General features: G+C 25.3%; 6 protein-coding genes and 1 long non-coding RNA gene across 9 annotated transcripts; 3 read left to right on the top strand and 4 right to left on the bottom strand.

Moving 5' to 3' along the window:
- Positions 1–33: 33 nt before the first annotated feature.
- LOC127283868 (complex III assembly factor LYRM7) lies at positions 34–3,253 on the top strand. Of its 3 annotated transcripts, none has more exons than XM_051308981.1 (6): positions 34–293; positions 526–598; positions 703–773; positions 845–926; positions 1,217–1,346; positions 1,547–1,658. In XM_051308981.1, the coding sequence occupies exons 1-5, from the start codon at positions 270–272 to the stop codon at positions 1,333–1,335; spliced, it is 369 nt and encodes a 122-aa protein (XP_051164938.1). In that variant the 5' UTR covers positions 34–269; the 3' UTR covers positions 1,336–1,346; positions 1,547–1,658. The 3 variants fall into 3 exon arrangements, with proteins under 3 accessions (XP_051164938.1, XP_051164937.1, XP_051164936.1); XM_051308980.1 differs by lacking the exon at positions 1,547–1,658 and adding an exon at positions 3,115–3,253 and having other exon boundaries at positions 35–293; XM_051308979.1 differs by lacking the exon at positions 1,547–1,658 and having other exon boundaries at positions 35–293; positions 1,217–1,446.
- LOC127283863 (glycerol-3-phosphate dehydrogenase [NAD(+)], cytoplasmic-like) lies at positions 1,578–7,335 on the bottom strand. Its single transcript, XM_051308970.1, has 8 exons — positions 6,997–7,335; positions 5,877–6,057; positions 3,733–3,873; positions 3,513–3,654; positions 3,141–3,253; positions 2,734–2,964; positions 2,425–2,624; positions 1,578–1,719 (listed from the first exon to the last, which is right to left on the bottom strand). Exons 1-8 carry the CDS (start codon positions 7,041–7,043, stop codon positions 1,680–1,682), a joined length of 1,095 nt encoding a protein of 364 aa, XP_051164927.1. The 5' UTR covers positions 7,044–7,335; the 3' UTR covers positions 1,578–1,679.
- On the top strand, positions 4,605–5,847 carry LOC127283866 (peroxiredoxin-6-like). Its single transcript, XM_051308977.1, has 5 exons — positions 4,605–4,793; positions 4,901–5,057; positions 5,126–5,343; positions 5,431–5,506; positions 5,614–5,847. Exons 1-5 carry the CDS (start codon positions 4,711–4,713, stop codon positions 5,740–5,742), a joined length of 663 nt encoding a protein of 220 aa, XP_051164934.1. The 5' UTR covers positions 4,605–4,710; the 3' UTR covers positions 5,743–5,847.
- A 153-nt stretch (positions 7,336–7,488) lies between the features above and the next one.
- LOC127283862 (glycerol-3-phosphate dehydrogenase [NAD(+)], cytoplasmic-like) lies at positions 7,489–15,159 on the bottom strand. Its single transcript, XM_051308969.1, has 8 exons — positions 14,900–15,159; positions 14,060–14,237; positions 12,346–12,486; positions 12,132–12,273; positions 11,431–11,543; positions 11,093–11,323; positions 10,692–10,891; positions 7,489–8,503 (listed from the first exon to the last, which is right to left on the bottom strand). Exons 1-8 carry the CDS (start codon positions 14,941–14,943, stop codon positions 8,446–8,448), a joined length of 1,107 nt encoding a protein of 368 aa, XP_051164926.1. The 5' UTR covers positions 14,944–15,159; the 3' UTR covers positions 7,489–8,445.
- A 550-nt stretch (positions 15,160–15,709) lies between these two features.
- Positions 15,710–20,982, bottom strand: LOC127283867 (cofilin/actin-depolymerizing factor homolog). Its single transcript, XM_051308978.1, has 3 exons — positions 20,835–20,982; positions 16,477–16,719; positions 15,710–16,379 (listed from the first exon to the last, which is right to left on the bottom strand). Exons 1-3 carry the CDS (start codon positions 20,835–20,837, stop codon positions 16,179–16,181), a joined length of 447 nt encoding a protein of 148 aa, XP_051164935.1. The 5' UTR covers positions 20,838–20,982; the 3' UTR covers positions 15,710–16,178.
- Positions 20,248–23,371, top strand: LOC127283870 (uncharacterized). The gene is made up of 3 exons (XR_007843398.1): positions 20,248–20,636; positions 20,713–21,183; positions 21,654–23,371. It is a non-coding gene; the product is annotated as an uncharacterized LOC127283870 (long non-coding RNA).
- LOC127283858 (RNA polymerase-associated protein Rtf1) lies at positions 22,134–27,333 on the bottom strand. The gene is made up of 7 exons (XM_051308963.1): positions 27,113–27,333; positions 25,922–26,171; positions 25,422–25,832; positions 25,109–25,343; positions 24,298–25,024; positions 23,945–24,212; positions 22,134–23,869 (listed from the first exon to the last, which is right to left on the bottom strand). Exons 1-7 carry the CDS (start codon positions 27,194–27,196, stop codon positions 23,763–23,765), a joined length of 2,082 nt encoding a protein of 693 aa, XP_051164920.1. The 5' UTR covers positions 27,197–27,333; the 3' UTR covers positions 22,134–23,762.
- Between the last annotated feature and the right edge of the window lie 243 nt (positions 27,334–27,576).

Consider the following 27,576-nt stretch of genomic DNA (forward strand, 5'->3'; position numbering starts at 1 on the left):
TGGTGAACAGCTGATCTAGCAGACGACAATGTCAACAAGCATACGAAAACAAATACATAAAGTTTTGTCGTTTTTATGAAAAACATTCAAGTAATTTTTATTTTTATTTTATTTCCATATTAGATAAGGTCATAATAAACGGTCAATGACCACGTAGTAATATTTTTAAATTAAATGTAGTGTGTGCTTCATTGAAATACCAAAATTTTCATTTGCCAATTGGCAAAATTTGAAATTTGCATAATTAACAAAAAACATATTAAAAAAAAATGAGTGGAAATCTGCGAAAAGAGGTAATTTTTATTACAATTTTTAATTAAATTTAAACTATAAGCAATGAAACATGCAACAATTAATTCATTTTTAGGTTAGGATTTATTTTATACATATATGTAAATATTTATTATGCAAAATTTCACATAGATTACAAATATTTATTATTCTATTTTCTTTTATAATATTAAATGTATTATTATCCTTTACTTTGAAGTTTTAAATAATTATTAATATTGGAAAATTTGTTAGGTACTTAAAATATTTAAAATATTACATAGGACACGATTGAATACGTTTCAAAACGATGATCACGCACTACAAGGTAAATTTTTTCATATTAATAATTAATTATATATTCATTGTTATGTTAATAATAATTGTTAAATTTTTAAAATAAATAAAACAATAATTTATAACTATTTTTAGTTGTGAGAAATAAGATAAATGACGAATACAGAAAGAATATGAATATAGGAGATGTTGAACAGATTAAAAAGGTATTTAAACTCATAAAGAATATACTTGAAAATATTATTAATATTGAATACAATTTATTACTTTTTTTCAGTTGAACGAAACTGCTTTAGCCGTGGAAAAAGAAGTCAGAACTAGAATAATACAAGCAGTTGAAAAAGAGCCAGGAAAATACGGTAATTATGTAAATTTTAATTATTTAATGTTTAAAGATGCTTCAGTTGAATATATTATAAAAAGTATATTTCAGTTAATAAATATAACGAAGTGAATATTCATAAAAATATATATTTTGCGTAGTTAACGTTCTTTTTTTTATTCATTAAAATTTTTATATAGCATGTGACCTTGAAATAAAATTTATTTTGTATTTTCTTGAAAAAGAATTTTATATGTTATCGTTATTCTTTTGGATTTCTGGTTATCTAATTTACCTGTGATTATTAATTTTTTGTTTTATTTACAGAAGTTCGAATAAAAAGTGATAATTTAGTTGACAATACTGCAGTGCCCGATCCAACAGCTTTTAGTTGCAATTTATCTACTAAAACTTGTAATAGTCCTCCAGCAAAAAAAGAACTTTAATATCCATCCAGGTACTTATGTAATATTTGTACAGCTAATTTTACATATACTATTCAGTCATATTTCAATAAATCTGTATTATAGACTAATATAATTTCAAAAAAAAATTAATTGTTTAATTAATTGGTTCAAAAGAATGTTTAAATAGAAAAACTTCTTATTTGATAAAATATACTTTAATTTTTTTTTTTTTTTTCTATAATACTTTCAGGAAAACACAAATGTATTTACAATATTTTAATGTTTATCATACTAAAATCCGTACATGTTTGATAATCATGAACAGCAGTTTTTTTTTTTTTTTTTTTTGGACCAATGTACAATGAAGACAGAAATGTCGATTTCTAATTATCTGGATCTTCAATGACTCCCTCCATTCTCATTCTGAAAGTTAAAGTCTTTTTAAATATTTATGTCCTTTATTTTTATAATTGTCAATATACTTATTCATATTTAATACAAGTGAATAAATTGATGTCTGTTAAAGATAAGATAAGACATCATCTTTACAAAAGACATTGATTTATTTTCCTTTAATGGTTACAATCAAAAATTTGTAATCGAATGTTATAAACATACGTTTAGAAATTGTATATTACGTCTTATTAAAATTTAAGATAAATAAGTTGAACTTACCGGTTTGATAATGATTATAATACTCATGATTTTACTGAAATGAGGTCACGATTTAACAAACTTCTCATTAATGATAAATCAAAGAAAAAAAAATGTCAAAGGTTTAGGGAAAACAAAAACGTAAAACAAAGTCAAAACAAGTTTTTTAAGAAAAAAAAATCTGTGATGTAAATTAGAAAAAATTAATTTTGTGTAATTTGCTATTAAATAAAAATTAATTTAATTCAAGCAATGGCAATCGGATAATTAGTTACTATTATTAATAACTTATAATAAAAATTATTTTTTTTTTTTAGAAACAATTCGTTTATAAAAGTAATTAGTATAATGTTTTCTACCATAAGTAGAAAAATAGTTTCTATTATTGTAGTCAAGGAATATTATAAAAACACACTCAGTTTTTTTTTTAAGCAAAATAAATAAGTTCTTATTATAATTTTACAAAATACTAACACATGTTCTGGATGATTGCGGATTTGATTTATTAATTCCGCAGGTTTAATTTCCTTAGTACAAATACGATGAACGGCAGTGAATAATGGAAATTTTTCGGTCATGCTTTTCATTTTCAACATTCCATTCACTTCATCTGCTGTTGCTGGACCTTGTAATTTTTGTCCTCCCAGAAGTTCATCTTCCAGTTGTTTTATTGACTGAAAAATTCAATCTCATTAATTGAAATATTTAACAAATTTTTTTTCTATTTTTGAAAACAAAATTTTCATATATATATTATGTAAATAATTATTTGTTTTTTTTTACTTTGTCAGATTTTACGAATTCCTCGCAAACTCTACGATTTCTTCCTCCATAGCAAGTGGTGATGAGATCGGCAACACCACAGCTTTCAAAAAATGTTGACAATTTAGAACCACCGTAAAATGTATCGACAAATTTAACCATTTCCATAAGACCAAGTCTTATTACTGCCGCTTTGGTGTTGTCGCCTAATCCTAAACCACTCACAAATCCTGCTGCACATGCTACAATATTCTGAAAATTAATGATTTAATTTTATGAGAAATTTTTATTTAAATTCTTATGAAAAATATTTCCAAAAGTGAAATGTAAATTTTTTTTAAATTCCAGAGGAGTTTTTAAATGACTTTTATAATGCTAATTGTATTTGTTAAAATGTTACAGTGGGATTATGTAATATTTCAAGTTACCTTAAGTGCACCGCAGACTTCGACAGCTTCGCAATCTTCTACCACAACGACCCTGAAATCTGATGTTTGAATGATGTCCCTGAGTAGTGGTGCCAGACGTTTATCTTTGCAACCTAAGAAAAATGACATTGATCCACCTTAGTAAAGTGTCATTCAGACTTTAAATGGAATTTCATATAAATCCTCCATCATCTTCATTAATATTCATCGCATCTATTTTTTTTTTTTTTTTTTTTTTTTTTTTAATATTTATGAGCAGGTTCTTTTTCGCAAGCACAAAAAAAACTGTTTAATTAACACATAAAAAGTAAATTTAAAGAATCTAAATTTTAATTTAGAGAATATTTATAATTTTAAATGAAAAAAAATCACCAATAGTTGTTTCACAGAATTTTTCCTCGGCCACTTCATTGGCTAAATTGGCACCCATTAATACGTAACAAGGAATTTTCAAATGTTTCTCAATAATTTTCGAGATCAATTCAATACTGCCATCAGTTCCTGTTGCAAATCCCTGATAAGAAAATTTCAAAAATGAAACCATAATTAAAATAGTTTTTTTTTTTAATAACATCATGGAATTAAATTATACCTTAATCAAGGACAATCCTACTGCGGTTGGTTTAATTTTTCCAAGTAAATTAGCACAAAGCGGTGGAATGAATTGATGAGGAATTACAAAAACGAGAATATCTGCATCTTTTGCAGCTTCCACAACGTCTGGAACGGCTAACTGTAAATTGATAAACGTCAATTTTTATATTATTCAAAAAATTATAATTTAAATAATAATTCAAATAATATATATAAATTTTTATTAATTGTAAGCATATTCAGTAGCTTTAACAATTCTAAGTTTAGAGTGAATAAACAAAGATAAGATATTGTTTGGTTGGGTGTTAACAGGAAAAATTGTAATTTACAGTGATAAGTAGGTTCTTTTTTTCAGATTACATCTGCTTTTTAATAATTGCATAATATCCGCTTTTTATTTTATAATAAAAATATATATCAAAATATATTTTTTTATAAATTATATTTTAATGTAAAATAATTTTCATCACTATTTGCATTCACTTTAAAAAAGAAATAAATTTGTTTTGTATTTCGAAAAAAAAAGGAATGCCTACTTTGAATTACAAATTAATTAATCGAAAATTTAAATAAATTATAATGATAATAATTTATCATTAGAATATTCAATCCATTAAATGAAAATATATTTTTTTATTGGAAAATTAATTTCAAATATTATTTATTATTTTACAATGGATTTATTTTTTGATAAAATTTAAAAAAAAAAAAATTTTTTTTTATAAAATTGCTGGAATTTATCAAAAAAAAATTTGTATTTTTTGAAGTATTTTTCCTCTTAAATAACTTGATGCAATTTTCAATAATAATAATGGGGTATCAGTAAATTCTCTTTGAAGGAGAGGGGAGACTTAAAGATATATTTAGTTGCTTGACTTCACTCACAATTTTCAAAGAACAAGTTTCTGTGGTTCAGATCGGATCATAATTATTATTTATTTTTTATATTAAATTGAAATTCGAAAGTGTATTCAAAATGAGATTAAACTCAATCGTTCCAAATTTCAAGGCTGATACTACGCAAGGACCCATTGAATTTTACGAGTGGCAAGGAAAATCGTGAGTAATTTTAAATTACAAAAATTTCTTTTTATTAATGTTTCATTTTTTTTTTTAATATATTTTATTTTTATTATTAATGTGAAATTCGATTTATTTTTATTTAGATGGGTGGTGATATTTTCACATCCTGCTGATTTCACTCCAGTTTGTACAACAGAACTGGGTCGACTTGCTGTTCATCAACCACATTTTGATCGTCGAAATGTAAAATTATTGGCACATTCCGTTGATGAATTAAAAGATCATGTCGATTGGGTGAATGTAAGTGTTAAATTTAATTAATTTCAATTAGAAATTTGAAGATAAATTTTTTTTTTTTTATTTTACAGGATATTAAATCTTATTGCCAAGATATTCCCGGCGCATTTCCATATCCAATTATCGCCGATGGAGATCGCAGTTTGTCTGTACAATTAGGAATGTTAGATCAGGAAAATCAAAAAGATCCAGAATACGCTGATACCGTCAGGGCTCTTTATATTATTAGTCCTGATCATCGTGTTCGTCTATCTATGCACTATCCAAAATCAACTGGACGTAATGTTGAGTAAGTGCATTAATATTTCGTTTCAAAAATTAATTTTTAAAGAAACAAATTTTACAATAAAAATTATTTTTTTTTTTTTTTTAACAGTGAAATGTTACGTGTGATTGACTCTCTTCAATTAGTTGATAGAATACCCGAAATTGCTACACCAGCCAATTGGGTTGTAAGTACTTAAAAATTTTCCTTTATAATTTATTGAATAAATTAGTTTTAATTTTTTTAAATTATTAACGAAAATAATTATTTTTTCCTTTTTTTTTTTTATTTTAGCCCGGAGAAAAAGTAATGATTTTGCCATCAGTGAAAGAGGAAGATCTTCCTAAATTATTCCCAGGAGGAGTAGATACAGTTTCTATGCCATCGGGAAAAGTTTACGTTCGTACGACAACTGATTATTAATATTGTACTAACCCATTTCTTTCGTAACTTTAAATAATAATTGTAATTTTTAAGTAAAATTAAATTAAGTTTATATTTTAATAAACTTTCTTTCATTTTAAATAATGTTTATTAAAAATAACAAAATAACTTACCACATTAGGTGGGAGTTTATGACCTGGAAGATATTTGACATTTTCGTGTTGTTCATTAATAATTTCTGTTAATTTTTTACCATCAATCATTTCTTCAAACACGTACATTGTAACTGTTTCTTCAAATTTCTTATTAAATTTAACTGCATTGGCACCAATAATTTTTGCAATAGCCGAACCCCTAAAAATGAAATATTAAAAAAAAAGAAATAGTAAAATAATTTTTAAAATTATGTATATATTAAATTCAAATAATTAAAAGAATTTAATTGCTTGAAAATGTACATTAGAAAAAAATGTTTTTATTACGTTTCAATAATATATGTTTAAAGTTAAAACGTATGTCTTGTTGAAAATAAAAAAATCTAGAATTTAAAATGAGTCATATATTTTTTTAGAATCTCAATAAGGCGTTTAATGTAGAATAATTTAAATTATTGGCATAACAAGATGCGAATACAATAAGATGAATTACGTCTTTATTGATAGGAATATTTTCAGGATTACTTCTCATTTGCATTGAATTGATAATTTGATTATTGAATTATTCTCTAATTATTTCTTTATTTTTAATGATAATTAAAATTTTATTTAAAAACAGCTACCTAAATTTTAATTTTTCGAAAAAAAAAAATAAATAAAAAAAAGATTTAACAAAGTATCATCAATAGTTATATAACAGAATATTTTATACTACATAAGAATTTTTCATTTTCTTTCTTGTGTAATAGAATTTGTGATTGTCATTACTACTTTGGCACCTCGTTGTCAGCCTTGAATGCTATAGATGTCAAGCAGCCTTATTGAATCGACTCTTGTGTGCCAAACGTGACTTTTTTTTCTTATGTCTCACAAGTCATAAAAATCTTAACACTTGATCTCATCTTTTATCATGAACTTTAATTCCTCAGTCAATTGAATAAACTTCCTTTGTTATGAATGCAATGTTTTCAAAAAAATTAAATTTCTTTAAAACCTTTTTAATTTTCTTTTTTATTTAAATTGATTTTCCTTTTTTAATGCAAAATATTGGAATTATATATAAAAAAAATGTATTGTTTGATTAACAGATTGTAAATTATTTCAAAAATTCTGCAAAGTTCAAGGTTTTTAAACTTACCAATTGCCACTTCCAACAATGCACACTTTTTGCTTAGGTTTCGACATAATTTCCTTTCTTTTTTTTTTGTATCTATGAAAAAGTAAAATGAAAATCGGCACTAATTTTCAGTACCGAAAATTTGATGGCAACTTGTTCCCGGTTAACTTAAAAGTCGCGGGACCAAATTCCAAATGAACGACCGACTGACTTACTAAACTTCTAGTTCGGTCTTTATTGACCTTCGGATGTGGTCCCGCATAATTTTCTTGCAACTTGCCGCGCAACTCTTGGATGACCGCCAATCCAAAACATATGTCAACACGAAAATTATTTAAAATGACCTAAAAATTAACAACTTATTGATAATTAACAAAACATAGATTAATACGTTCTTAATTCTCGACTGTATACACAGTAAATTTAGTGATAAATGTCTATAAAATTTTTAACTTAGTTTTTTTAAATCTTCCAATTTACACGGAAAATAAATATGGTTTGTTTTTTAAAAAAAAATTTAACATTATTTCTGCAACGAAACATACAATTTATTAATTAACATTTCTAATTATATTTACACTCCGATTCCATAATTTCAACTATCTAAATGTGATTTCAAATAATTGTGATGTGTAATGATAATTTCTATTATATAATTCATAATAATTCTGTCAGTGTGTTGATTTAGTAATTAAAAGTTAAAAATAAATTGGAAAATTTACAATTAAATTGACTTTTGTTTAGTTTCCCTGTAAACGATTCAACAAAAATTAAATTAAAATAAAGTTTCGAAGCAATAACGTTTCTTAAAAATCTCAGTTTCTAGTTAAATTTCTGTTGTTTTGTATTTGTGTATAAAAAAGTAAAAAACAAAGTTAAAATATGCTCAGTGATTTTTTTTCACTAGATTTTATGGCATCGTTTGTTCAAATTATGAACATTAAAAATCTTCTTTCTTTAGTAAACCTGAATTCGACTAGTATTTTTCAATATTATATGACTGTTGGCGGTGTACAAGTTATTATTAATAAAAAAAATCATTTTCCAGATTTAACTATCAACGCAGTAATAATTCTAAAATATTCTCATAATTCAAATATAAAATTTAAAAAGAAAATTATTATCTGTGTATTTGGTTAAACTCGAATTGCGTTCCGCTTGAGAGAAAGGGCCCAGATTGTCTTATTTTCATACAAATTATTAAATTTAAATTTGCAAAATGTTGCAAAATTGCATATATAAAATTTTTTCAATTAAACAAATTTGAATATTTATTCGCAGAAATCCTTTGGAAACAATTAAAAAATGACTGATTCTATTTATATTATATTATAAAAAAATCCTTTTTCAATCTAATTTTTCTCCTCAAATGGAACGCAACTCGAGTCCTTTGGTGTATTACATTTATCAAGAATGTAATACGTTTGAGTTTATTCCAAAGACTTATTTCTTTTTCTGAGCAAATATTCTTCATAGATGACATCGTGGAGAAGTAGCTTGATCCTGGAATTTGTCGTCGTCGTCATCCCTGAATATGAATTGAATTTAATATGATTAGTGAGATGATTTGCACAAAAAAAAAAAAAAAAAAAAAAAATACATTCATAATAATTAATAACTGATTAAAGCTTAAATTAAAAAACATGCAAGCGTAAAATAAATTGTTTTGGAAAACAAATTTAAAGCACTCAAAAGAAAAAAATCCTATTTTTCGTAGCTAAAAAAATTAATTAAAATATTCAATTCAATGAAATTTTCTTCCCCCAAGCGCAAAATTAATAAATTTTAAATGTAATGAATTATGAAATTGTACATGAATTACAAATAAAGGTGATGATGATGATTATGATTTTCAGTCTCAATGAAAGAAAATTAATAACAAGATTAATCAATATTTGTATATTTTATAATCATCATTATACATAGAATATTTTACTTGAAATGACAGATAACTACAAAATCGAGAACTAATAACTCATATACAATAACTAAAATACGCCGTTCAACAAGACTGTGTATAATTTTTCATTATTCATTATAGTAATAACATTTTTTTTTTAATATATATATATATTTCACATATTAATTATATTTTTGGTCTAGTAAAGAAAAATAAAACTTTACACTTTTGCATAAAGTATAATCTCCATATTTCATAGTTATATATATACACAAATATATTCTATACATTTAAAAATTATCGTTACTTTTTTATCTTTAGCTACAAGAAATGACAAGATTTTATTCTAATTTTTGGTGCTTTAGAAAATGTGCTGTTACTTGTTTTTAATAATTTAAGATTATAAATAATGTGACCTACAAGAACAGCATTTAAGCGTTTAATGTTCTATTAAATTAATTATATATTTATGGAGATTTGAGAGTTAAAAATTCTAAAATGGAAGCAACATATTTTTATAGCGCGCGCTAAACTACAAATACAGGATGCAGCCGATATCACGAGTGAAACATAGTGGTTACTCATTTAATAAAATAAGTTAATCAATGTAATTGTTTAAGAATAATGACTAATTAAATAATTCAAATTTTAATAAAAATAATAATCACAATTTTAATAATAAAAATTTGTAAAGTTAACAATAACGTTAAAAATTCAGATCAACAATAAGAATAAAAATTAACAAAAAAAATATTAATTAAATAAAAAAATATCGAAATTTGTGATTTCTGGCGCATCAACTGTACTTTCTTTGTACTTATCACTGCGAGTTAGCGTCCTTTCTTTCGAAATGACTATTATTATAGTAATCTATATTAATATTAAGTTACTAAATTCGTTTTACTAGCTAATGTCATTAAATTACTAAAAATCACAAAAATCAATTCAAAATTTTTTTTCTTATGATATGAAATTCAAAAAAATTTTAATTTTAACGAATTTTCCCTAACTATAATAATTATTTCTAGTTTTATTTTAATTTCGTCATATGTAAAAATTGAAATCGCTTAAAGTTAAAGTAATTTGAAAATTATTGAAAAATATATTATATGAAAATTTCTCCCTCCTTCGATTCAATTATAATATAATTTTTTCTTATTTATTTACTTAATAGTAAATTATTATTTAATTACTTTATATATAATATCCCGCGATATATTATTTATTTAAGAATTATCTTTTAGATTTATGTGATATTTATAATTAATAAACGTTCGTTAATATTTACTAAGTTTGACTTTCAGTGAAATTTTTTTCTTTGACTTGAAATAAGTCAATTGGATTGCATATATATATATATATATATATAAGTATTATAAGACTTGATAATTATTATTATTTAAACAAATGCATATTAAATCATCATGCTAGAAAAATAATTTCATTAACAATAGTAAATAAACTTTCAATTATTACAACAAATAACAGTTAATATTTTTGTAAAAATACCAATCGTTAACAAATGCATAAATTTAACACTCTCATTTCTCAACAATTCGATGTCATCAGATGTGATTTAATTAATATACAAATGATGACTATATACGCGTATGTACATTTCTTATATATAATTTTTTTTAATATATATACAATTGATAACATTCGTATACCCTTATACCATTGAAAATTTTCCAGTGTTGAAGAAAAAAAAAGTGCTTTTTCATCTTTGGTTAAGAATTAATAATTTTGTAGCATTTTTTCAATACTTCATTAGAATGCAATGAGCTAGTAAATGTTATTTTATAATAAGGCTTACATGTGTTCTGGATGGTTTCGAATGCATTGGATAAGATCCGTTGGCTTCAGAACTTCCGTGCAAATTTTGTGAATCGCAGTAAAAAGTGGAAATCGTTCTTCCATATTTCTTGCTTTTAACATATAATTCACTTCCTCTGCCGTGAAAGGTCCTTGCAATTTTTGACCATTCAACATTTCCTTCTCCAGGACTTTGATGGACTAAAAATTATATACAATAATTATTTATTTTATTAAAAATTTGAAATAATAATTTTCTTTTCTGATTTTAATTCATTACTTTTTTCACTATTCTTTTTAAACTGTATATTCTATAATTAAAAACCAATTTGAGAATTTATTTTAATTTCTCACAGTGGGATTTCGTCAATTGATTATAATAAAAGAAAAAGTATAACGAACCTTTCCAGTTTTAACAAAGGCTTCTGAAACCTTACGATTTCTTCCACCATAACATGTGGTGATAAGATCAGCTACTCCACAGCTTTCAAAAAATGTTGATAATTTTCCTCCTGGGAAGAAAACATCGACGAATTTTATCATTTCCATTAGTCCTAGTCTGATAACAGCGGCTTTTGTGTTATCGCCTAAACCCAAACCATCGACAAAACCAGCTCCACAAGCCACTATATTCTGCGTAAAAGTACAATAATTTTTTTTAATAGTTGTTAAATATATAAAATAAATTCAAAAAAAAAGGAAACATTTTAAACAAAAATAATAAATTAAAAGATAATTACTTTTAAGGCTCCACAACATTCAACAGAGTTAACATCTTCTACGACTACAACTCTGAAATATGAGGTTTGAATTATATCCCTTAAAATAGGACCAAGATTTTTATCTTTACATCCTGGAAAATAAAATACAAAAAATTAAATAATAATTTTTTAAATGAGACAATTATTTTTATGATCTGATTTAGAAATTTTTCCACCTTTATCGCAATTTATGTGTACTCAGATAAAAATAATTATTTTTTTATTAAATGATACTAGTTTTATTGGAAATTATTTTTGATTTTATGTTAGAATTGGTTCGATAAAAATTTATATAATCATAAAAGCATTATCAATATGGATTTGAAAAATATTTTTATGACTTTTGTTATAAAACCATCACAAGAAATGACATTTTATTACATCCTTCAACAATAAAAAATTGTTTTTAACAAAATTAAAATAAAATATTAAATCATAAAAATATATTAATAAATTTTATTTGCTTAAAATAAGTAATAAATAAAATTAAAAAAAAGGAAACAGACAATTCAATAAAAATATTTACTTTTGTACAACGTATATTTAAAAACTAATTTTAGAAGGACATAAAAATAGAGAACCTTGGAATTTACGATAAAGAAATATGAAATTTATGTTGAAGATAAATATTAAAAAATATAACTAATACGATTATGTAAAATTATATTTTAAAAAATTACCTATTGTAGTTTCACAAAACATTTCATCGGCAACTTCAGATGCAAGATTTGCTCCCATTAAAACCGATACAGGAATATTTAATTCCTGAGAGATTATGTGAGAAATTAATTCAATTCCTCCACCTTCTTTTTGATCGAAACCCTATAGTTAATTAATTACAGAATTAGAATTGGGAAATTTTTCTTTCCTTTTTTTTTCTATTAAAATACTTACTTTAATAAGAGATAAACCAACTGCAGTGGATTTAATATTCCCTAAAAGTGAACCACATATTTTACGAATAAATTGATGTGGTACAACAAAAATAAGAATATCGGCATTTTTCGCAGCTTCTACGACATCTGGAATAGCGATCTGAAATTAAATTGTAAGCTAAAATTTACAAAAAAATAATATTTCATCCTATAAAATTTAATTATAATGAAAATATTTTCATTGTGACTTTTATCTCCAATTTTAATCCATCAAATATCTATGAAATATTCAAAAATTATTTTGGTCATATGCTAAAGTTCAAAATGAATAATAAAATAAAATTGTAGAGTACAAAAGTCACTTTCTGAATCATAGAATACCTTATATTTCTTAATTCTTAGATCAATGTACAAAGTACATTAAACTGTTGTCATAATTCATAGATTCTAATGTTAAAATTTATTAACAAATTAATATTAAAAATGCATTAAAACATTCAAAATAATTAAAAAATTAAATTTATTAACATTTTGAAATGACTACATTGTAATGTCTGTCTTTTCTTTGTTTAATATACCATTCTTTTTTTGTCAGTCTTCTAAAAGGATTACATAACAAGAAAAAATGTATATATAAAATGATGTAATATGAGAAACACTTGTACATCTTTTCATTTTTAAAGACCAGAAGCGTAACTTTTGCGGTATAACATTTCATAAAATATTATGAATGAATATTCTTTTAACTTATTTTAGTAGTTATTAATTGTAAACGAGAGAACAAAAGAATTGTCCACAATGAGAATTTTCATAGGGGAAAATCTACACTAGGAAAAAAGTTTAAATTTATAAAATTCTTGACAAGAAAAAGTACTTTTAAATATTTTTTCCAATTTATTATTCTTTCCTTAATCGTAATTGCACCCGTAATCTTCCTCAAGGCCTCTTGATAAATTATATTTGAAAGAGGATGTTTTTTTTTTTTAAAAACATATTCTCATCATTTTATTTTTACTTTCATGATATATTTATAAAATTGCATGTTACAGCTTTCGAAAAAAACAAGTTTAATTTAAAATATTTATCAGTTGTAAGCTTATATTTTTTTTTTGAAATTAAAAATTTCACAAACACGCACATGTCTTAAAGCAATCGAACTGAAAATTAAATCAATAGTTATGTAGAAAATTTTCTATAAAAATAATCGAATGAAAAATGCACATCCTTTTAAATTTAAATGTGTTTGTATATATATATGCACATGCAAGAAAGGAGTATGTGTGACAATAATCAATACTCTCCTGGTTATTTTAGGGTCAAGGTTGTTAAATAGGTAAGGTCTAGGTGAGCAATGCGACGATAACCAAAATAACTTTTTTCATTAAAATATACCTTACAACAAATATGAAAAGTAATAAATTCTTTTTACATCTACGTTTATTATAAGCTAATAAGAAATTAAAACCAGTTTTTATTTAATCATTTTTCAAACAGATAAGAAACTTTAATCTACACTTGTAAGTTTAATTTTTATGAAATTAACCTCGTGATAAAAAGTATGAGAAAAATAATTATATTCTAATTAAATAATTTAATTTAATTGATTTAATAATTACACGAAATTTTTTTGTAAATATTCAAATGTTTACTATCATAAGCTTTATTGTGGTTTTTATTTTTGAATGCACTTTTTTTTAATGATTCTTAAAAATAAATAATTTTTTAATACTTACTACATTATGAGGAATTTTGTGACCTGGAAGATATTTTACATTTTCATGTGTTTCATTAATAATTTCTGTTAATTTTCTACCGTTAACCATTTCTTCGAAAACATACATGGTAACTTCATCTTCGAAAGTATCTAAATTTCTCGCATTCTCTCCAACAATTTTAGCAATTGCCGATCCCCTGTAATTAAAAAAAAAAAAAAAACAGTATTATATTAATTTCGAAGAATTTAATCTAATTTTCAACACTTAAAATTTGATATTAATATTGTAGATAATAAAGAGGAATAAAGAATAATGATTAAATTATTTAAAATGAAAAAATTTCATTTTACTCCAAAAAATCATTTCTATTTCAAAAGAATATAAAATTCAGTTAAAAAAAGTTTCATCTTAATTTTTAATTAAAAAATTAAATTTATTAATTAATATATTCTTTCAACAATCAAATCTAACATTAACATGTAAAAAAATTTTAATTTTTCTTCAATGTATAAATTTTTAAAAATGCATTAAAAATAAGAAAAATGTGTATTACATAATATCTATAAGTTATAAGTAAATTATTTTTAATTGTTTATGAAGTGCGCCAAGAATGAAATATTTTGTAGACAATATAATTAAAAACAAATTCTCAGGATATCAATCGAAACAATCCCTTATGCTATATTTTATTATTCAAAATAATATATTTCACCTTAAAAGTATAAAAATATTTCAAATTAATTAACACCCTTTAAAATATTTTATTTTAAATATAAAAATATACTCGTTGAAGAAAAATATCAATACTTGTTATATGATAAGAACTTAAATGTAGGAAAAAAAAAAAAAATAACACACCAATTTCCGGATCCGATAATGCACACACGCTGTCTGGCTTCCATAATAGATTCTTGAAGATTTTTTAATAAAACTATAGTTGAAAGAATAAGACTTTAATGGAAATAATAAATTTTAAACGACGCAGGCAGCTCCAGTTGAGGTACGCGACTAATGTTCACTGAAGTTAAATGTTGAGTTCCAAAGAAATCAGCTCCAGAAAACATACAGAGAAAATTTTATAAGCATAGACTGTGTGGAGAAATCAGAAAACTGAACAAACTACACTCCAGTAACGTACAAAGCAGTTGAATTTACGGGTGCAAATTATTTAAATATCCGGGAATTATTTTCTCCAAAAGAAATACATTTTCACTCCATTCACACTTCTCCTAAGGAATAAAAAAAAAATGCATTAAATTTTATTTTCATAATTATTTAATTACCTGAAAATTCCTTTTCCTATTAAGTCGAAAATCTATATTTTAATAGGTAATTGATTTTCTCTTGATGTGACACTAATTTGAATTCTCTGTAAAAATTCCAATACTTCATTAAGATAATTAGTCTAATTAAAGAAAAGTCATCGATTAAACTGGTTTGGAAAGCAGACATTTTTTTAAAAAGATTTTTCAAAAGTTCTCCATGAAAAAGATAAGAAAATTATTATTTAATTATTATTCTCTTCGAGAAAAGCGTCAATAATTATAATTTTATAATATAATAAGAAATAATTAGCATTATTTATGAAAGAATCAAAACAAATCTAATGAATCAGCGAAAAGGGAAATATGGAGAGGAAAATATGAAAAAAAATACAATTCACAAAGATATCATTATGAAATGAATTTAATTTAAACATTATACAGCTTGTGACAAAAAATGTAATGCTCTCATTCTTACTGTTTTGACCGGTTGTAAACTGCACACGCTTTTACAATCAGCATTTTATACCATTTATATTAGTATAATATTCTTATTATTTTACCAGACAGATTCACACATCGTCCGCAGCATGAAAAATGTAACCCTATTGTTTGTTTGTTTTTTGTTTTGTGTTAAACATTATTTTGTTGATTTATCCCGCCCTCCCATCCCTATTTAAAACCCTTGATACATGTGTAGCAATAAAAGCATCTTTAAGATGAAAAATATGTAAAAAGTTGAATCCCCGATGCGACGGTTACGGGAGCATTCTTTTTTAGGAAGAAGATTCCTGTATTGTTGACCACTTGAGGTTTTTTGTTCCTTTAATAATAATAATTATCGGACTGATTGAATACTTCTTTTTTTTTTGTGCTTAGTTCCTGTCAGTGGCTCGGAGTTTTTCTTCCACAGCCTCTTCGGAAGCCTCCGAAAGATCCGTTGCTTGAATGTACTTTTGTACACCTACTAATGATTTCTTCAATGCATCAAAAGAACTAGAATATAACATCTTCTTCTTCACTTTCGCTGTGTCGGGACACCACGACATCAAGAATAATTTTTGTTTTTTAGAAGCCTGCAAAAAAACAAATTTTAATAAATAAATTTGTTTTTAAAAAAATGAATTGAATGAAAAAATTAAAATTAGAAAAATTTTGTATTTTTTGTCTCACCTCAGATGTACCCTGGCATTGATGGGTGTATTCAAAGTCAAAGAGACCATAACGGCACTCCCCGCTTCCGCCCTTTTGTAAGTCTTCGAGAAAAGCGTCATATGCTGCATCACGAGGTCCAATCACTTCGACGTCGATCTGCTTCTCGTCTTTAATATAAAAAATCACATACCGATGCTTCTTATCTTTTTTTATTTCCTCGTAAGTTGTCTTACAAACGTCCGCCACGGTGACTCCAGATGCCTGAAAACAATAAGACTTTTTATTCTCCTGTACGCTTCAATAAATATTGCTGGTCATCAAATACACTTTTGTTTTTTTACTTCTCTAAAAAAAAAAATCCATTCTTACCATTGCTTAATTATTTTAACAATCTCTTGAAAATTTTTGAAAAAAAAATATTTCTTTTTTAAACACAAAAAGCGCGAACACTAAATTTGTAAATTTTCATTTCAAGTGAAAAAAAGTTGAAAGAATCGCGCAAATTCTAATCTTACATTTTAAATGACAATCACACTTGAAGAAATAAATTTATCAATTTATTGATAAACAAAGATACGTCAAAGTCTGTCAATGTTGAAGTATCAAATGATAGAAGAAATTTATATCAGTGAAATAAAACATTTTCCATATTTCCCACAACAAACTTATAGAGCATGCACCACGTGTCCAAGAACATGAGATAACTTTAGAAATAAAATGGAGGAATCTCTTTTCGCGTCGAATTTGTGCGTGGGAAGATTTTATTTTTATACGTCCTCGTCGTTTGTCCGAAAAATAAGCTTTAAAAGATTTAACTAGATTTCCCTTTTGATATTGATTAGAAAAAATATATCATGAAAAATGATACATTACTTTCCAGATATGTGCATAAAACATCTTGTTTCAATAATATAATTTTCATTAAATTCTTCAGTGCAATATATTCAAGAGATTCACATTAAATTAATTATCCAATTTCTCAATATTTAACCTACTATATAATTTAATTTCAAATTAAAAAAATATTTTTAAATCTGATTATTTAAATCATTTACTAAGTTAGAAATTTCATGTTTGAAAAAAAAATTTTTTTTTCTTATCATGAGTTAAATAAAAAAAAAAAAAAATGGTATCAATGAAAAATATAATGCTGAAGTCCGCAACGTTTTCAAAAACGAAAAATTAAAATAGAATTATTTTTTCACGTCAATTTATCTCTAATTTTGATTTGCACAAACTTTCAAGAAATTAATACTTTTATAAAAACCAGTATACGATGCTTAAGTCCCCAACGTTTTTATAAACGAAAACGAAAAAATAATTAGACAATATCCAATAATTTTGGTTAAAATTAAAGTTATTCGGGGATAACTGGTTTTTATAAAAGTATTAATTTTTTGAAACTTTGTGCAAATCAAAATTAGAGATAAATTGACATGAAAAAATAATTCTATTTTAATTTTTCGTTTTTGAAAAAAACGTTGCGGACTTCAGTCTCATAAACCAGTTACCCCTGAATAATTTTAATTTTAATCCAAAGTAATAGATATTAATTATTTTTTCGTTTTCGTTTATAAAAACGTTGCGGACTTCAGCATCATTGAAAAATGACAAAAATCACCTAAAATATCAAAAATCATAAAATTCACTTTTTCCTAAATCAAAATACGATTATTCTCATCAATTTGATTTTCTCTGCCAAAAAATTTATACATTACTGGTATGATTCCAAGAAAATTTGCTTGAAAGATTTTCCTAATTTCATAAACTAAAACTCTTTTATTTTAAATTTAAAAATAATTCCAGTTTCCTATTTTTATTTAAAAGGAAATTATTTTTGGTATATATATATATATAAATACGAAAAAAGAGCTTTTAGTTTAAATGATAAAAGTATGCGTCATTCTACAGGAATGGAAGTAATTACGATGCGTATACATGCGTCATAGTATATGAGGGTTAACACACTGCCATATTCAAAGAAAAAAAGAGATTAATCTATTAAATAAATACAGCTTCTGATTTTACCCAAAAATTAAAATTTTTAAATTAATATTCTCTTTATGATTTTAAATTTCTACGTTTTTGATTAATAAATAAAATAATAAATCAAAATTGAAGTGACTTTAAAGAAACTTAAAACTTATAAAATGTAAACAAACAATTTTGTTTTTTATATTTTTAAGAACTTTCATCATTTTCTCTCAACTTTGGCAAGGTTTATGCATAATGTTTGTTTATGTAAATTATTACATTTCAAAAACGTAATAATTGACGTCAAATTTTATTTCGCAAAATTATAGTTGCAATATTAAAGAGTAGATATTTGTAAAATCATTCTTCAGGAAAAACTTTACAATATACATTACTTCAATCCCTATTAGTCATTTCTTCATAAAAAAAAATGGATAAATTCCCTGAATTGTAAGGAAAAAAATTGTATTAAAAAAGAAATAAATGTTATCTGACTTTCTGGATAAATGCATGATTAGTTTAAAATAATCAATTATTGATTCATTTTTAGTGTAATTAAATGTTTTTTTTTTTTTTTTTACTATTCTTTGCTTATTTAATTTAATTTGCCAAAAAATGGGAATTCCGTCATAAATCGTTAAAGATTAGTGTCGATTGAGTGTTTCTGTGAATGGACAAACGTAAAGGCGAACAAAGTTTGGTGCATACGTTTGGTGAGGGGGGAGGGGATTAGTTATTATTAAAATTAGAAGCTGGAAAGTGAAGATCCCAACTCGGTTGTGCATCGATCGTTGACACGCACATTTGTAGACGAATCATTTTCTATTCTCAACCATATTATTATACTTAATGTTACTTAACTAAATTAATCAAAATGTATGAGAAAATCTAGTTTCTATCAATTTTTCAATAAAATAACATTCATTTAACAAAAATTACTCGACAGCTTGAGTACAAGAAACCATTTTGTTAGTACAGAATCTTGTCTCTGTATCAAATTATTTAACCAGTATAAAGTTTCTCGCACAATTCTTGTAAGGTTGTTTGACACCATCTCATATTTCAAATGTAGCTCTTTTTTTTTAGCAATAGGTGTGACTAATTACATATAATCAAAATAATCAAACAAAACACCTTCAATATTGATATATTCCTATATATGTATTAAAACACCTTCAAGTTGAAAAAAAAGCCTATGAAAATATAAAAAGTTTACAAAAGTAAAGCTTGTATCAAATTTCTCAAGCTATCATTGTAAAGTTGAAGAAAGTCAATGAATACCATACTTCGAATTAATAGCGACTAAATATTTATTTACGATTGTTTAATACCACAAATTTTCAGTAGAAAATATCTAGTTCTTAAGATTGTTGTGACGTTAATAATATTGTTTGAAAATACAGAAAAAAAAGTTATAACTTTATGCTCCAAAGAACTGGAACTCGAATAGAAAAATAAATTCAGTAGAACATTTCTCTCTTTTACGAATTGTGTTCTTAAAGCATAACGAACTATTTCTATTTAATAGAATTCAAACAATAAAATTTTTAATAAATAAACGCTTGTTGTTTTAACATCAAACTAGAATACTTAACATACATTCAAGGAATTCATATAAACTACCTCAAATAAAACTAGAAAAATTTGAGAAAAAATATTTTAACTGCTTTAAATATCTTTTAGAAATTTTAAGAAAAATAGTCTTGAAATTCATATCCAAAAATGTAGCAAAAGTTTCCATGTGAATCTCAAGGTGAGACACATGTCTTTTAATAGGAAGAAAAAAAAAACTTCCAAATTAGGAAATAATTACTACAGCTATTCTGACAGATGTGTGAATAGAAGGATGCTTCAACATCGCTGGGGCAATATCGATCTCCAAAATTCACGGCACACACATTTTTCAGCCGGTTTGGATACATGAAAAAGGAAATTTTAGCACTAATAATAGTGAAAACACTGTAGCCCTAAAAGTAGAACAATTTCATAGTATCTTAAGAATGATGCATGTTTTTCTGACACATGGTTTATGTATTTTGAGGCTAATCATGAAATCAGTATCGTCACGGTATCACAAACTTGAAAATGATTCATCCGTCCGCTTCCTGAATCCACTGATCCATAAGTAAACCTGTCTTCTTATGTTGAAAAATACAAGATCGCGAGTGTTCTAATATCATTTTTTGATATGAAGTATCTGTAAGGTATATATTATTATAAAAATTATTACAAAATGCCATAAAATGTGCGTGATATGATCCAAAAATTATTGGCCTTTAGGATTTATTGCCGGGGCAAAAATGGCGGCTGGCGTGTCTGCTCCGGTATAACCACAAAGTGTCGAACGCCGGTTTTTAATTTCATCGCATACACGACATGTAAAAAGACAAATTTATATTTACCATTTTGTAAAGTTGTATCCAGTATCAAAAGACACGTAAATTAAAGCACTATTGACACTTTCACAAGGCCTGAGTTAACGTTAAACTGGATCTCACAGTTCAGTCGGGGGTCGCACACACGAACAACGGGAAGGGAGGATCCTGGCTTTCTGCATAAAACTTGTACTCCTACGCTTGCGCGCGCGCACTGTTATCAATTTCCTATTGGTTGAAACAAATTTTAGAGTACGTAGTGTAGTAATAAATCAAAAGGCCCCAGGATTCTAAAATTCTCCAATTATTATTCAAACTGATATAAATTGACAAGAGTTGATAATTATCATAAAAATATTGTCTCAAATTTTAAAAGGTAATTATATTTTTTATCTGTTTATAATTTAACGTTTGTATTCTTTTAAAATTAAAATTATGACATTTTAAGAATTTGAAAAGAGCGCCAATATTTGAAATAGGGAGCAAATAATTTTTGACACATTCCTGGATTAACAGCTAAAATTTTATAAAATATTTTTTATTTTTAATTTTGTAAGGAAATTATATTTAATATTTGTCAGAATAATAATGCTTTTATATAATAGCAAATTTCTTTGTTAATTGATTTAAATTGTTTGAATTAATTAATTGATTTTCAAAAATAAATTAATAATTTCTTTGCGCGTGGGTTTTGTGTTATTCGGTCAACATAAATAGTTAGTAGGAAAATGTTATTAAAACAAACAAAATTTGTTGTTAATAATAAAGAGAAGCAGATAATTAATTTTTAAATGTAGTTTTCCAATTTGCATCAAATTTGAAAAAAATTATTATAATTTTTAATAGTTTGGGACCGATTGTCATTAATGCCGGTCATGTCAGCCAATCACTAGTCGGAGCGTGGGGAAATTGCCTTATATGGTCATTGGCATGCAGCAAATAAACTGAAATAAACGATAGGCGCGCATGCGATTGTGATTAGAAACAATGAATTTATTTGTGAAAAAATATAAAATTATTAATCATTTAATGATAGCATAAACAAAGGAATATTAATTTATTTTTTTTTAGTTTTAAAAAAGTAAACAAAAGATAATTATACAGAAATATACAGATGACATGATTTATAATTGTTATAAAAATTTTTATTGTTGACCGAAGTAATTTAAATTAGGTATATTCTAATGAATTTCAAATTTTTAAATAAAAAGTTTTTAATTTCTTTTTTAACGACTTTTAGATTTGATTTCTTATTGTAAAGAATTTAAAAAATCTTAATTTATTATTGTACAATATAGAATAAATATACAACAATAATTTCAAAAATTGTTCTTAGAATTGATTTTATTGAACATGATGGTTCAGTTATAACTATTTTTTACAATGTATGTTTTAACTAATAGCAAACGCATTTTTAATTTTATAATACCTGTACCTAATGGTACGGAATAGATTACAATTAATTGTAAATACTTATTATCGGTTCTTATTAAACATACACTATAAATAATAACATGATACTGGAAAAATTCTATTAATTTCTGCTTAGCAATTATTTACAGCCTTTTCTTTTTCTTTTTTTTTTTTTTTAGAAGTTTCTCCAAGTTTGAATATTCGGTTTATTTTAATCTTTCATTTTCCTTTTCTTCTATAAGTATCTACAAAGTTAAAAAAAAATGCTTGTTTACAAACTAAGTATGTTAATAATTTGAAAAGAAACTATAAAAAAAATAAATTACTTCAATCCTTTAAATAAAATTATTTGCTTTTAACGAAGCGATTTAAATGTTCTAAACACTATAATGATCTAATCGAAAATATTTAACATCGCTTCCTTGTATTACACACTTATTACAATCACAAATTTTTTATGTGAATAAAATTTGTACTCATATTGATATTTAATGAAATAATTGAAATCAAGTATAAGAATATTCAATATCCTTAACTTGAAAAAATTATTTAAGCACATCAAAGTTAATAATTCTTTAAAAACTGATAACAATTCAGTGAGAAAAAAGTTTTCTACATAATCGGATTAATTTCTCACAAATAATTATGATTATTAGATTTGCTAAAATCAGTTTAAAAAATTAAATTTTCTTTTTGTTTGTGTAGATTACATTTGAAATGAGTATGATTGAGCTATCAGTTTATTCTATTATTTCTATAATACATAATTTTATGTCGAGTGGCTGATGCAACAAAATGTAGTTGTTTTAAAAAATTTATCATATAAAAAATATTTAAAGCTTATAAACTGAATGTTAATATTTGAAAATTTGACGCATGTCAAATATATGTCAAAAATTTTCATAGAACAATAAAGTCGAAGGATATAAAATTATACGATTCAATCAAGCTAATAAAATAAAAACTAAAACTCATCAGAATTAATTATCTATAAGAATCTCAAAAATAATACTCTTTGAAAGGATCGTTTTCATTTCAAAAGCTTTCATTCTTATGTTTTTTTTTTATTGTATTCTGAAGTTATTTATTATTCTCAAATTACTACATCAAATTGCATCTGAACCAAATCGACATTTTTTTTTTTTTTTTTTTGACGATATTTCGCCTAATAATTTCATATAACAAATAAACAAGAAACAAACTACCAATTTGTAATTTATATGGTGATCAAGAGAAATAATTGCCGCGAGCATGTCAATAATTTCACTATTAAAAATTAAGTTTACAAAAATGTTTCCCTCTCACACGATTTATAATCATTTAAGTATAAATTAAATATTCTAATGAAAAAAAAAATGGAAGCAAACGTAATCAGAAGTATAAATACCATAAACAACGTATTTTATGAATCCAAATTTAAATTACTCCTTTTTCCTGTATGTAGTATTTTTCTTGATTATTCTCGCATAAGTTTTAAAAAAAAAATGAAAGGTGACCGCAAAAACGCATTATTTTTTAAACAATGTAATAATTTATGAAGTGTTAGATGAGGCCACGTTTCTTCTTGTAATCTTCTAAATTTAATGATCTTCGAGGTCCTGTGTCCTTAATATTATTTATTGGCTTAGGTAATATGCTAACAGGATTACCTGTAAGCAAAAATTTTGCGTCGTTAAGAGTTCTTGGAAGGGGGAAAAAAAAGACTTCAATCGTGATATACTTACTTGGAATTGGCACCTCCAAATCAATTGTTATGTCGAAATTATGAGCATTGAATAAATCTTCGGTACTTTGCTTTTTAGGAACTTTTTGACTATTCTCCTTTTCGTTGGATGTAGAAATTTTTTCAATTGGACGAACAGAATGTGTTGCTACTTCAGGTATTATTTCAGGATTTTCTCCATCATCAGGTTTATATACCATTCTTGGTTTTGTGCTACGTCGTGTAAATGGATCATCCACTTTTCTTCCTTTAGTTGCTTTTATTTCTTCCTAAAAGCAGAAAATATTTTTTTTTAATAAAAATTAAACAATCAAATATTTATATTTAATATTGAAAAATTTTTAGAATTCTTACCATGATTGCTTTTTCAGCTTCCTCTACGTTTCTTTTTCTATTTCGATCATTGATATAAGATATACTCGAAATGGATGCAGTTCTCATTTTATCCAATTCTGATGCTCTTTCTTCTAATTCATTGAGTTCTGAATTTAAACGAGTTGCCACTTCATCGTCACCTCGACAATTAGCCGCATCTCTTTCTCTCATTAAATTAGCTTTCTTCATTGCATAATTATATGGTGTTTGTTTAAATCTTTCTTTTTCACGAATTATTTTTTCAATATCCTCCTCTTTGAATTCATAAACCATTGCCTCTTTAATATCCTTGGTCTTAAGATCAATTTCTTCAAATGTGGGAAGCGATATACCCTGAAGAGCGCACGTCTCTTTCCATTTAGAGAATTCTGATTCCGTAAATTCTTGATTCGAAACAAATTCCAATCTAAAAACACGTTCTTGAGCACCGTGTCGAAGTTTTAAACCTTTATTTGTACGAGTTCCACCTAATTGATAAATTTTTCCAGTTTCACAAACACCACTTATTTCAGCCACACGATACACTGGTCTTCCATTATTGTTACCAATTCCAATTCTCACAAAACAACCTTGAACAACTCGATCAAAAAATGGAAGATGAACGAATCTTTCCATTTTATGTCGAGAGAGACGAATTTTATTTAAATCCTCTTTTGTATTCACATAAATTGGTTTCTTTATTTTTGTCTTTGCACTCATCACGGATCTGTAAAGAAATATTTAGTAATTAAATAAAAGAAAATAGAAAACACATTAACTGTACAGTAAAAGGAAAAAAAAAAAAACTTACTTCTTATCGTTATCAGAATCCGAATCTTTCTCATCACTGGAAGATGATCTACGATTAGAAACTTGTTTTGATGAATCGTCTTCTACTTCACTATCCGATGATCCACTATCATCGGAATAAATATCGGAAGCCTTAAGTTTCGTTTTATTTCCACCTTTGTGATCATCTTCCAATTCTTCTTCTTCATCCTTTGATTGTGCCTGTTGTTGTTCTATCCTTTGTTTCTCTTTTTCCTCTGAAAAATTTGAAAATAACCTCGCGTAACAACAAGTTTATTTTTAAATACTTCTGAATTTTCTGCTGAAATTTTTACCTCTTTCTTTCTTTTCTTCTCTTCTTGCCTTAAGTAAAGACATTGCATGAAATTTCTTATCCTGTTTTTCTTCGATTGTTTTCTTTCTGTCTTTGCTACGTTCTTTTGGATCCGGTGCCCTTTCAATTTTTTTCTCTTTCTCATCGACTCCCTTTTCTTTCTTTTTCGACTCCTTTTGTTTTTTAAGTTCCTGTTTTTTAGCCATACGCAATTTCTTTTCAATTTCAAACCTTGTTTTCATAATTTCACGTTGTTCTATACGTTTGAAAATTTCTTGTTCTCGTTCTTTTTCAGTCATTTGCGCAAGTCGTGCTTGATCTTCCTCATCTCCCATAAGTTTGTCGTCATAGCCATCGTTAAATTCTTCTTGACTTGAGTCAGAAACACTTGCATCGGAATCTGACACTTCACCTTTAATTAAAAATCAAAAATTTAAGTTCAATAATTTTTTTTTTTTTTTTTTTTTTTTTTAATTATATTCAACTGATTAATATAGTTACCTTCTTCTAGTTCGGAGACTTTTGATTCCTCTTTTTCACTATCACTATCCTCAGAACTAGACTTGGTCATTTTTCGCTTGGATCTTTTCGCCGGTGTTTTTTTATTTTTTTTCGCCTTTCCACCTTTCGCACCCCAATCATCGTCCGAGTCCGATGTTTCAGAATCAGCAGGTTTCTTTGACGAATCATCTTCAGCAGGAGATTCACTTTGTGATTTATTTTTTTTCTTCTTTGCCAATGTTAAAAGTTCCTTGTTTTAACAAAAAAAATCGGATTATAGTTAAGAAAACACAAAAAATTTGATAAAATGTTTTAATAATTATTACACAAGTTGAAATTTAAATATTTCAATTTAATATATTTACCTAAACACATCTGTAAAATTTACAATTTCTGTTAAAATTTAAAAAATATTTACAAAATCTTGTGAAATCCTAACCTCAAAAGTTGAGCAATAGCCGCACGTCCACTATTGAAATGTTAGAAAACAATTCTGATCTAATTTTAAATAAATTTACAAGGTTTTCTTCGATTTTTTTTTAATCTGATATAAAAAAACAAATAAAAAGAAACATAAACAAACGTATAATTTTCATGATTGTATGAAAGAAAAATAATCGATACTTTTGAAAACAAAAACATTAATTGGTTTGGTTAAAAATAAATTAGTCGATTTTAATTATTTACGCACGTAAATATAATTTGGATCGAATAAGTTTTACTAATTTTATTTTAAGCCCTGATATGATAAATATACACTATTAATATAGCGTATATTTACTAATGTTGAAATAAAATAAAACTGCTACAATATTTCTATGTTATTTCAGCAAAATTTACCATTACAAAACAAAAAAAACTTTTCTGTTAGAACATTTATTTAATTAATCTCATGACTTTAAGTAATAATTAATGAATAAATACACGTATAAAAGATAAAATTATAGTTTTTCCTTAACTATTGATAAATGTTGGCAACATAGGACCATCCAACATTATGCGTTTTACATTATATTTCATAAATGTAAATATTTACATTTACTACGATTAAATCGTTAAAAAGAGAAATATATGTAAACTAAAATGCACTGGGCTATTGGCAATAATAGACTGTTGATTTATATTTGTTAAAGGCTAATATAAATTTTGTTGCGGAAAAATGCTTGTGTCAAATACAGGTTATGAACTTACATTTTCTAGATCAGAGCCACTTTCTCCAGAGTCACTTCCACTGCTATCAGAGTCAATAAGAGCATTATTTTTTCTTTTAGGCATAATTTACGTGTACTTTTAAGATTAAAAGGTGTTAAATATGCACCCTTTCACTAAACCAAAATGTCATACAATAATACGATGCAACCACAAACGAGGGAAACAGCAAGAATTGCAGTAAAATGAATATAGGAATGTAATTAATCCCATGAAGTTAGTTTAATAATATCGATACATCAACAATCGAAAATTGTCAAAAAAAGAAAGAAGTTTGCCATTATTGTGAATTTCTGATTGGGTATTACATTTTAAGAATTTGTCACCAACCAATCAAAAATAAGCATCATTTACGAAATTCTTCTTTATCGACTTGAATCAAGTTTGCCAACTAAAGTATGTTAAAATTTAAATTTCATTTAATTTTAACAGGACAATTCTTTTTT

The sequence above is a fragment of the Leptopilina boulardi genome, unplaced genomic scaffold, assembly GCF_019393585.1.
Source record: "Leptopilina boulardi isolate dan_hultmark-lab unplaced genomic scaffold, ZJU_Lbou_2.1 LbouV2_312, whole genome shotgun sequence".
Classification (NCBI taxonomy): domain Eukaryota; kingdom Metazoa; phylum Arthropoda; class Insecta; order Hymenoptera; family Figitidae; genus Leptopilina; species Leptopilina boulardi.